We start from the raw sequence: 12563 nt of genomic DNA on the forward strand, positions 1-12563 counted from the left end.
TTGCATGTCCATAAAATGACATTTCATCACACCCCTAGCAAAAACATTTAGTCAGTAAACCGGACAATTAGTGCATAGCAAACAGGGCTGCAAATATAAGAATTATCCATGATCAACTGTTGTTTAAGTTACTGAATGAATAGAATACAAGCATATTTTTTCACTCACAGACTAAAAGCTGTTTATTTGTAGAGGTGCACTGATGAGGAAATTTAAGGCCGAAGCCAATCACCAATATTTTAACAGTGTGATCGGCCGATACCGATCCAATCACTGATTTTTCTTTTTCATTTTCAAAGTGCCCTGTGCCACACTTTTGCAAATAATTTGCTGCAGTTATATGTTAATGCCCTACACTGTAAATTACATTTAAATCACATCATTTGTGAAATGCTAACATTTATCTGAACTGAAACCAGTTATGAATAGTTCTGTTGTCACATACTGGCAACCAGTAAACACCATCACACGCAACAGAGATGCACTCAAAAATAAGAGATATATCCATTACAAGCTCCAGAACTGCTCCAGTGAGAAATCATTAGTATCTATGATTTGCTTAACATCTATGGTGTTTTGTTGTAATGCAAATCACTATTTATTAAGAAACTGCGTGAAGTCTCGATGCCGTTATTGAAGGTTAAACTGTTATTACTGTTTTTAATGGTATTGAGACAAACATACAGTTTAAATCTGATTTAAATGGGGGTTAACAAAGAATAGCACTGGGATGAGTGACTGATGAGAGATTGACTCCACACAGAGAGAGTGCGTGTTGCAGGGAGTGAAACTACAAGCGCGCATGATCGTTCAAACTGGCTCTATCGCTCCACACACCATCTGATTGTCCCTCTCATTCCTGCTATAACACAGCATTTCCCTTTTGCCCAGGCTGACTGCGGTACCATGTGTACAAGGTGGCCATGGGTGTAGCCCAGTCCAACATCTGCTAAACCCATATTAGCTGTGGTTACAGAGAGATCCTGTTTGTGATGCTTTCTCTCTCCTCTCATGCCAGCTCTGGACTTAAGCTGGAAGTGGGTTTAGGACTCTGGATTAGCCCATGTACGCAGAAAAACGCATCCACCCCCTACGAACTGACCCTCGTCTGTTCCAACTCCACCCCTCCCCCATTTAGTAGGGCAGGATTACCACACACAGCCGAAGGGCATGAAAGTACCCTGGTCACAAGGTCATGAAACGCACTTCATTCCAAACTCATAGAGAGGGAGTTCTGAGAAGCTCTGATGCGCTTTGTGTAGTTCTCTGTGTCCCTATGGGTTTTCACATTTCATATCAAGATCATTCCATATGGAGCAAGTCAGTGCTGGAAATAGATCAATTACATAAGTAAAAGTGACTGTCTGACTAGTAGGCAGCTGCATTTGAATGCAGTATATGCCAAAATATATGTCAAAATGCTCATCTTGGTGAGGTACTACTATAAACATAATTGTATCTGTGTTCATTGAATGTAAACAGGCAGGAGTTAATCATATTTTGAATTTTAGTTCAATCCTTGATAGTGCTTTTACATATCAGAAAAAAAGTGTTTTGCTAATTTGAATTTTGGACCAGTAGCACCATCTTTAATTTTTGACGGCAATGAAAATGAGGCTGTGAGGGATAGACTTACTGTCTCTTTAATGGGTTATACTGTTGTTTAAAGTGTTTTGAACTCGCTTCTGCTGATGAAATATTGAAAAAAACATGTTTCCCAAAACCTTTGTAGACAAAAAAAAAAAATCTAGAAAACACGAGTTGAGGAAAATGAGGTGTGGACTAGGACCCTTATACCGCTTTATACAGTTCATGTCATTGAAGAGACTGTAAGTCTATCCCTCACAGCCTCACTTTCATTATCATAAAAAATAAATACAAATATGGCTCTACTGTGACTAATGTCTATTGTTTTTATTTGTTACATTTTAATCCAGACTACATTTGAATATATACCTGAAAACTTACTTTTGTTTTAATTTTATTTGTTAATATTAATATTAACAATTAACTTTAAAATTAAGGAGTGTGTTCAATAGCATATTTGTTTTTGCTGTTGTATCAATTTTGGTATGGAGAATTATGAAATTTCACTGGTTTTTGCATTGAATACTGAAATATAGGTATTGCCACAACCCTAGCAGATAACAACTCACGATTGCTGAAATGAACAAATGACCCCTGCAGGGAGCTGAGAGCAGTGGGCCACAAGATTAAGACCACGAATTCCAACAAGGTCTGTATTTAATCACAGGCCTCCATCACTCATTTCGTTAAGAGGATGTTGATGTCAGTGTTTACTTAGAGGAGATCAAGCGACCAGATCAGCTCTGGTAATTTAAAAGACATGGCCACGCCTGGGGCTGTGAGAGCATGTTATGCTGTTACAAGCCCAAAGACAGCAAACCAAACTGGTGCTAGGAATGCTCTGGCCAGTATTAATGTCTTCTATATGATGCACTCCACCAATTTCTATATAGCTGTTATTTTAGCTTTGTTCTACAGCATGTCTGTTTAGCTACTCTTTCATTAACCAAACTACACTGTAGCTGTAGGACAACTGTAACAACAATTGTCCTACTAAGAGTGTTTTTGATCTGACAACAATTAAATGAAATTCTTCACTAAACAATGTGATGCACAGACCAACTAACAAACTCTTCATTTAAATGTAGATTCATCCGCAGCCGTTGAGCTGTGCAGACAGAGGTGAAGGCAGTGATGCCCTTCAAAACCGTATACATTAACTTATGTTAATGTATACATTTGAATTGGTATACATTATGTTGTAATGTAAAATTAACCAAGAGTAGTTAGTGCAGAAATGTGTTGTTCATAGTTAGTTCATGTTAAAGGGATAGTTCTCCCAAAAATAAAAATTATCTCATCATTTGCTCACCCTAATGCCATCACAGATGTGCATGACTTTCTTTCTTTTTGCAAAACACTAACAAAGATGTTTAGAAGAATATATCATCTCTGTTTGTCCTTATAATGCAAGTTAATGGTGACCAGAACTCAGAGCTCCAAATATCTCATAAAGGCCAAAAGTAATCCATAAGACTCCAGTGGTTAAATCCATATCTTCAGAAGTGATATGATAGGTGTGGGTGAGAAACACATCAATATTTAAGTGCTTTTTTGCTATAAATTCATCTCCCTGCCCAGTAGTGAGCAATATGCATGAAGAATGTGAATCACAAAAAAATGTGAAGTGGAGATTGACTAGGCAGGGATGGAATCTATAGAAAAAAAGGACTTTAATATTGATCTGTTTCTCACCCACACCTATCATATCGCTTCAGAAGATATGGATTTAACCAGTGGAGTCTTATGGATTACTTTTATGCTAATTTATGTGATTTTTGGAGCTTCAAGATTTTAGCACCAACTCACTTGCACTGTATGGACCTACAGAGCTGAGATATTCTTCTAAAAATCTTAATTTGCGTTCAGCAGAAGAAAGTGTGGTGAACAATCGGACAAGATGACATTCCAGGAGCCAGTTTATGGCAGAGCCCCTCCCTAACTGTCAAGGCAAAGAAATGTGGCTCCATTTTGATTGGATCGTGGCAGGACCAACACAAACAAATGCCAAGCACATCCATCAGATAAGCTGCTCGGACAACTGCCAGACACCCATCAAAGGCAGGAAAGATCTTCAGTACATTGAAAAATACTTCTCGTTGGGCCATGAATTGTTTGTTAGCAACATCTTAAACCTCCATCCTAAGGTTTGACCTAAGACAAGAGTTGAGCTAAGGACCATAAAAATTCTTCAAGACCTCTTAAAGCAGCATTAACTTACCATGTGGCAAAAGCTGAAACAAAGAAGACACAAAGACAAATCATTACACACAAACTTTTACTCCTAACATGGACACCAACTGCAACACATCCACTCCATGTTTGTTTACAGAACTGTTTGTGTAAATTGCAGTTGTTCAATTAGCACAATAGTTCACACAAACTGAACTATGGTGGTATAAATTAATGCATGTGTAATATTTAATCTTTCAATATCATGTTTAGTCTCTATGCCAAGAGTATTTTTGAAGAGGTTTGGAAAAGGAGCAATGCATAGATGAGACTTTAAAGACACTGTTCTAACTATGTACTTTAAAATATGGAAATGTTCCACACAGAGAAGAGAGGGTGAGTCACACTGTGTGGGCCCCCTCCAATGTCAGCAGCCAATCATAACCCTGAAACAAGCAGCGGCAAACTGAAATCTCCTCATCAGAAAAGTATAAAAATATACTCCGGATGACCACACCTTTGTCCTGAATCCCCGTCCAGAGGGATTTTAACAGGATACACTTCTATAACACTTCTCCATTCTGAGTTCCCGGATGTTCGAGTTCGGGAGCAATAACAGAATGATAATTAACATTCTGAATCTCTGGCCTGAGTGGTAGGAGATGTAACAGAATACAAACCATCCAACGTGCTAAGTCTCCACTTCACAGAGAGAGAGAGAGAGTGAGAGAGAGAGAGAGAAAGAGAGAGAGAGAAAATAACAGATCACCCAATGTTCTTAGTGTCCATCCGAGAGACAGAAGAAGATCGACAAAGTACCAAGTCTCACTACAAGAGACTATTGCAACGCCAAGTTCAGAATCCCTATACCAGGGAGATAACTACAGCGACAAGGTTTAGCTCTGGCGAGCAAACCTTCTCTTCAAGTTTAGTGCATCTGTGTGTTCCAGAAGATGAATCTTGCACAGACACAAGGGCTGTATATCTGCATGTTACAGATTGCAAGAACCTTCTTCCTTCCAGGAGATCGGCATTCCACAGCTCCTTCATGTCCAAGGCTGTTGAAACGAAATCCAGCTCCTTCCCCACTGTAATCTGGCCCTGAGCCCCAGAGAAATACATCGCCATCACCGCACTCATCGATCGATCAAGAAGTGATAAATATCACTACGAAACCTCTTTCCAGAGACCTTGGCATTAGTGTATACTATCAGTTTATGATTTTCTAATAAATAACCTCTGTATCAAAGGTCTTGAAAATAATCTTTGAGTTATTGTTTAAATAGAATTAAGGTTTCACCTTATTAATTACCAAAGAAACAGCAAGTTATCATCCATAAGATAATAGTCATACTTTGCCATTGCTACATCCAATTCAACCACTTGCATCTTCCCATCCTATGCACTTTATTTACCTATTCATTTATTTGATCTTTTAGCATTTTAGTACCATTTTGTAGTTTTTGTTAGTTATTCTTGTTTATCTTTTTGTAAATAAAACTAATTTTATTACAACTGTGTGTTCCTTGTGTTGATGATACAGAACAGCTCTAAAGGGTTCTAAATTTTACAGTTCCTTCAGATTATTCAGGTGACCAACTCCCTTCAATTTACATATTCCTAATTCATAGAATGGTCCTTTTGGATAATGTATTTGACTGTTAAGGTGAAACTCCTTAGCTTGTGCCCCAAGGATGGAGGGAGGGGACGTCTGATATTAATAATCACACACACATACACCTTAGTGTGATCAAAAATCACCACATACTTTGGTGTCTTGTGTGAGGCCCAGTTAATTTCAATTTGTGCCAGGGTGATTCCCACTACAAAAGAAAGTCATACACATCTGGGATGGCATGAGGGTGAGTAAATTATGAGAAAATTTTCATTTTGGGTGAAATAATCCGTTAACATGTTAAGCACATTTCCAGTTTCCTTTTCAGCACATAAAGAAAACAGTACTTGCAAGGAAACTGGTTTGTTTAATATGAACATCATAACATTTATAAGTAAGACATAGTGAAAGATAATGTGCATGCATGCCTATATATTATTTACAAAATTGCATTCATAATTTGCATGTTTCAATCTTTTCATTACAAATTGATGACCAGAAATGACTCCTTAAATCTCCTCAAAATGTAGCACAGAACATTCATGTAGCTACAGATTAATTTCTCAATCAAGCTTCACATAGAAATAGGACTTACAAAAAGCATTTTTATCAATATTTAACACAAAACAGTCACAAAAGCGGTGTGAATTGCTGTGTCGCTATAATGTTGCTACTGTTGGGCCTCATGTATTCAGATAGAAGACAAAGGCAGGCCTTACACAGTCGTAAAACCTAACTCAGGCCCCCACATAACAAGTCGTAAATCTTACTGATAAAAACCGCGCCAAAATCAAACAAAGGGAGTCCAAAACAGACTACAAATCCCATGAAGCCTTGCTCACTAAAGGATCGAACTCTCAACTCCTACTGGATGAGGCACACGACAGAACGCACCTCAACCGTGACATCATCAGGAGTAGATATACCTCTGAAATGCTTCCAGGATTTGCTTCCAGCAACTTTGCTTGCCGTGTGTAGACGCAGCTCATCGCTGCTCTCAGGTGCAGTCTCATGGCACAAGGAAGTAACATCCGACTTGAAACTGTGGCCATACAATCTCCATCTCGCTGGATGAGTTGAGATTACTCTGTGTTCAACCGAACGCTCTAACGGATCCGGAGGAGATCGCCGAGCAATCCGCATCTTCATCCGTTTTCCTGTAGAAGTGAAGAGATTAAAGATTTCTCTTCCATCTTCAATCAAGTCGACGTTTCTGATTTCTCCGCCAGCCCGCCAAGAATCAGCAACCGTACCGCTCGCCGACAGAGCGAGGAAACGGCCTCCCGTCATCACCCAAGCCTCGAGGAACCGAGTCTGAGTTAAAGAACAGATGAATACACATTCTGCATCCTCATGCGATTCAAGTAAGAGGTTTACATCTGGGCAGAGATAGAATATTATAGTGTGTTATTCTTGTGTTTCATGGTTTTTGCTTGTACAGATTACGGACCGCCATGTCCGCTCATTATTAATACTCAGGGTATTAATTATCACGAATTTGATTTGCTGTATTGTGGTCCAACCACATTGGCTGTTGTGCATTTCCACCATCGCGGGTGAAACCAGCAAACTGAGTTTATCCATTAAAGAATCAAAGAACATGGAACGGTTTACGAGCCGTCCACCGCATCCCTGAGTGATAAACTAACAGCTGCTTTCTCTCCCACGATCGCGAAATCGGCTTTGGGGCCGTCACTTAATTCTCTCTCTCTCTCTCGTACTAACCACACACACACACACACACACATACACACGCGCGCGCGACCCCTCAAAAACATTCTGGCACACATTTTTGGCTAGTAGATAGCTTTGTGATACAGCTCAGCTTCGTCCCTAAGCTACCATTGACTGGTTTCTCTCCGCCCACATTCGCGGCCATATTCCCTGGCCGGAAGTCTCGCGTGACATACTCTCCACGAGAGTCACATCCGCCATTTTGTGCACGTCCCTCCTTACACACACACACACACTCTCTCACACACATACCTTATGTGTTATAGGATTATTTTAGTTTCCATATCTAATCATATCACTGTTTAGTTTGTAGTTGTAAGTCGGAAGTTTATTGACTGCATTGTATTAATTATTAACTGATATTACTGCATAAATAAATTGTTATATTACAAAGAGAAGTGTTTTGGTTTGTTTTGCATACACCTGTGTCATGCTGACGGGATGTCAGTGCTCGGATTCAAACCTTCATTCATTGTTTTTTTTCCCGTAAATCGATATTCTTCGGATGTCGATTTTCCTAAGAAAACAATCTAATATTGAGACTGTTAAACTATCTGGTTATTAGTCCCTAATTCCAGGGTGGTGCCCTGTCAATGTTAATCCTTATTAATATTCTATTGATGTTTGATAATTGATAATTATCTTTGATGGTTGTTGAATTTGAATGATCAATAAGCTAGTGTTAATTTTAATTAATGTTTCATCGATGTTAACAATTAAGGATTATCTTTGATCAATGTTGATTTAAAGGATTAGGAAAAGCTAACATTGATTCTCATCAATGTTCTATTAATTTTAATAATTAATAATTATCTTTGATAATTATTAATTATTGCTGATAACCAAACCCGCTCCTAAACGTAGCGCACTACATTTACTGGAGCCCCATATGAGGTTTTAATGAGTTAGATTCAATTAATTAATTGAAATATGAATTAATAACTAAATAAATAATTACCAATTATTTCTGATAGTAACACTGATCTAAACAACCAGTAAAGCCCTACACTATACACACACACACACACACAAAATAGCTCACAAATCAAGAGATAAAAAACACAAAAGTGGTTTGTAAGAGGGAAAAAAGTATTGAGCCTGACATGGCTTTGAACAAGCATAGTCATGAAAAATGCTTGAGAGGTGCTTTTAGATAATCTGATGATTTTGATTGAGGTTGAGAAATCTAGGTTATGATGAGACACAAAGACAGAAGGGTGGGTTCAAATTGACAAAATCAAACAACAAGCACAATTACATCAGAGGAAGAGGTGATGAGACAGGGGTATAACTGAAGAACTTCCAGTACCCTTAAAGACTTTGCTGTTTGTGTCGCTGAAGGGAGTCTTACTCTGAACTAGCTGTGTGTAAGGGTTGTAGAAGAACTTCTCGTTGCACATGTTGCCTTCACAGCAGCAGAAGAATACATCAGGGTCCTCCTTCTTCTCCACGCACTCTGTGCTGTAAGACCAAAAACAAACAGGGCAGTCAGTTTACAGCCAACTTTCCCTGTTTTTCTTTTATTTAAACTTCAGTAGAGTTTAGTTTTATTAGATGCAAATGAAAATGAGTCTGTGAGGGAAGGAAAGAAAATTTTAAATTATTCAGCCACCAAACATTGACATTTCCAGTGGACCAGACAACTAATTTTCAATGTTTCATCGGCTGAACAATTTACCCCCAGGTACAAAACTTTACAACATACTGAATTCAACACATTTCCATCTAGAGGAGCTGCAAAAATGTGGTATTTCAAGTATTGCAATATTTTCTCATACAATACTGTACTGTCTAACGTCAAGAGTCTGTGTTTTTAGTTACATTTTTAACAAAGAGAAAAAAGAAACCCTACAGAGCAAGTGTGTGAGTACATAAAATGTACTGTGGCATTAAGTCTATGAACATTCTACTTCTATTTTTAAAAAATTCAAACCAAGGCTGTCAAATTAAAACTTGAAATTCAATTATTTGTCGAATTTAAAATAGAAAAGCACATTTGAATGCTAAAACGATGCATTTCAATTTTAGATGCGTGCTAAGCATTGATGATGACCTCAGGCTAGGATATACTTTGTTTTTCCTTGTGCCGTTCCGTCTCACACACTCAAAGTATGCTCTTTTGACCGTGAATGCATACGGACACATTTAACGCACGCACTCTACAACTGCTTTTTAATACTCTTTGGAACAGTCAGTAGTTGGTGCATGCACAGACGAGGACTGTTCACATGTCTAGTAAGACGTTTCAGCACGCAGAAGTATACTTAGGAGAAGGTCACTGTCCATTTAACAGCGTCTCGAAACATATATTCAATTTTTTTAAAAAGTGTCTCATGATACCCACGTTCTGTTTCATTCAGTAGTGTTCCGTCTAGTGTCCTGTTTGAACAGCCCATATTGCAGAACTGGGCTCAGATACATTCTATTACCACGGTTAGGAAGTGTCTGATGGAATGGAGTTCTGATAACAGACAATAAACAATATCACACAGTGCTGTTTGATTTAAATTTATTCGTTGCACCCTCGTGTACTTAGAAGACAACATCGATTTAAAAATCTGTGCTTTTCACCCTAACTGAAATAATGACTTTAAATTCTAAATATAATTCAAATTCTGGTAATATTTAAATTTTTAGTTTTTTACATTTAGCTTTGATTTTTTTATTTTCTTTTTTTTTTAAAGCACGCTAGATTTACAAAAGTCTTTTATTCTAAATAAAAATAATATTGGCAACAAAACAAAGATCACATTTAAAGATCACATCACATTAAGATATGCATATGCAGAAAGATGACAGGTGAATTTGGATTTGGCTTGTGTTAGAGAGCAAACAAATGAATAAATGCACAAAAGCAGAAAATGCCTTTGCCAAAAAGATACTTTTTAATCGGGCAGCCCACATCAAAGCAGAGCTCTCAGGTTGGCTTAAAGAAGATAAATAAAGCTTAGCAGCACACAAATAATCCTCAAGATAGGCACGCAGGCTTGTATTGCACACACAGGTGCAAATGAACAAATGAGAGGGAGTGGATAACATTTCTGAAGCACTTAGTCGGAAAACAAAAGAATGGTGAGTCCGTTACTGTTGTTTACATTTGCGATGTACACGCCATTAAGCGACCGCCCTACTTCTTGAGCTACCTAAAGACATGACATAGCAGCTCAATGTAGTCTAAATTAAAAAAAAGCCTGAATCGTTCCAGTTCTAGAAAGAGAGGTAAACAGGTTCAGCAGCATGCTAGAACAGGAGAAGAGCTGCTGCCTATGAAAACACCTCTGTTAAGGAGAAACACTTCCTGATCTGCCAACAGCACTACCTGTTACATAGGTGCAGATGCACAGATAAGAGTGTTTTTAATATCTCCTCTATTACCATCACCTGTTACAGGGTTCTCAACCAAACCTCAACAAGGAAACATGTTTGCACAAGGTTTTATCTCAGAAACTGTTAAAACTGTATGCCATCTTGAGAAGAAAGCATCTGGTTAAATAAATGTTTGTAGTATTCTTCCTTGTATGCACTCTATATTGTACACAGCAATTTAGACAAAGTGATACAATCCTAACACTTGCCTGACATTGCATACTTTTAGGGGTAAAATAATTTTGAATGTGAAATGTTTCATTTTGCGCCACTAGCATTACCAAAAGGAGTTTCCCAAACTTATGCCGCTGGTTGAGCCAATGTTGCTGTGTCGGGCTGGTCAGGAATACTTAAACAGAGCAAAGGTTTGAAAGCTCCATGAGGGAATCAGTCTACGATTAGCTTAAGTATAATTCTCTCTGCATATTAAGTTAGTAAAAGTATTTTAACATCTGATTAAACATGTTGTAGTTAAAGGTTGTTACACAGTTAATGCCTTCCAATCTAATTTGACATTTATATAGAAATGTCAATGCAAAGAAATACACTGAACTGCAGGCCAGCGGCAAAAACGTCTCTATAGATGTAAGATAACACTCATAAAGTGTGGGGATTTATGTAATAATTGAAGGTTTGCACTTAGAACAGTGCTTGCATTCCTCATGGGTTTTGGTGCAGTTTTAGAAATGTAGGATTGTTTTTTTTTTGTGTGTGTGTGAGTGAGATGAATAAAGAGCACCGTTAAATTGATCTACCTCTGCAATACATATATACTGTACATACCACCATGCATATATGGGTCTATATACATCCTCACAAATTGCAAGACCAAACACATACAAATATATTTTTGTTTTCTTTCCTTAAAAAATAACTGAATGCATTAAAGGATTAGTTCACCCAAAAATGAAAATTCTCTCATCATTTACCCTCATGCCATCCCAGATGTGTATGACTTTCTTTCTTCTTCAGAACACAAATGAAGATTTTTAGAAGAATGTCTCAGCTCTGTAGGTCCATAAAATGCAAGTGAATGGGTGCCACATTTTTGAAGCTCCAAAAAAGCCATCATAAAAGTAATCCATACGATTCCAGCAGATTAAAGTCGGCATGAAATCAAAATTGACCCTATTTATTTTAGTAATGCATGTTACTGGTCTTATTATGAATGACTCATCCATACATATTGGCTATTTTATATATTTTTTTAAATTGACCTCATAATCTTTAATCAAAATATCATGACTTGCCCTTCTGGTGAAATGACTGACTATGCTCTGCTGACGTATGCAGGTGGTACTCAGATTTAGCTCCGCCCCTTCAAGAGTATAAACAAACCTGCAGTCAAAGCAGCCACCGCAGAGATGAAAAGGTGTATTTTCATACGTTTTCCTCCAAAACCTATGTTCCTTAACCCAAACTTTCTTGGTTATGGGCCAGCTGGCTTGAATTAACATTTCGAATGAGGAATAACAGTGAATTTTTGGATGTGTTCAAGACATTTCATGCCTGAATTGCTGAGGTGGTCACTACTGAATACAATGCTTCAGATGCCTCTGGGGTTTATTCATATTTTGTTTAACTCGGGTATCTTAGGATGTACAGCACGAGTAAGTGTTTTTTTATTTTTTCCTTTATATTTAGTGTATTGTGATTCAAAACATTAAAATATTGTTATCTTTTAATCACTCATTTTTCAACGGCTACAGCCTTTTTGTAAACAAAGACCACTATGTGCTTGTGCGTTTATATTGTCAGTCTGACCATTAATGTGTTGAGATCGCTGCTCAATTTCACCGATTACCAGCTCTGGCTCGAGCAGCATAGTGGAAGGGGTGTGTGTTTGTGTCCACTGCAAACTCGCATTCACATCTGCCTCCTTCATTCCAGTTTGCAATGCCCATATTTTTACAATCCAATCAACAACCAATGGATAAAATCAAGTCCATGTCCTACATTTTTTTTCTTGGTCGATAAGCCGTTTCATGTACAGTATTTCTTATACACACCTAGCATTTCGCTTCAGAAGACATTAATTAGACCACTGGAATCATATGAATTATTTTTATGATGGCTATATTCGCTTTTT

At 37.8% G+C, this 12563-nt stretch overlaps 1 protein-coding gene across 4 annotated transcripts in view; it reads right to left on the reverse strand.

Moving 5' to 3' along the window:
- LOC127448384 (activin receptor type-2A-like) overlaps positions 1 to 12563 on the reverse strand; it is a 75271-nt gene that overhangs the window by 42048 nt on the left and 20660 nt on the right. For 2 of the 4 annotated variants that reach the window (XM_051710869.1, XM_051710866.1), the window contains exon 3: positions 8418 to 8569. In XM_051710869.1, the coding sequence (XP_051566829.1) occupies positions 8418 to 8569 (152 nt within the window). The remainder of the gene's footprint in view (positions 1 to 8417; positions 8570 to 12563) is intronic. The other 2 variants (XM_051710867.1, XM_051710868.1) reach the window with 1 other exon arrangement.

The sequence above is a fragment of the Myxocyprinus asiaticus genome, chromosome 11, assembly GCF_019703515.2.
Source record: "Myxocyprinus asiaticus isolate MX2 ecotype Aquarium Trade chromosome 11, UBuf_Myxa_2, whole genome shotgun sequence".
Lineage (NCBI taxonomy): Eukaryota > Metazoa > Chordata > Actinopteri > Cypriniformes > Catostomidae > Myxocyprinus > Myxocyprinus asiaticus.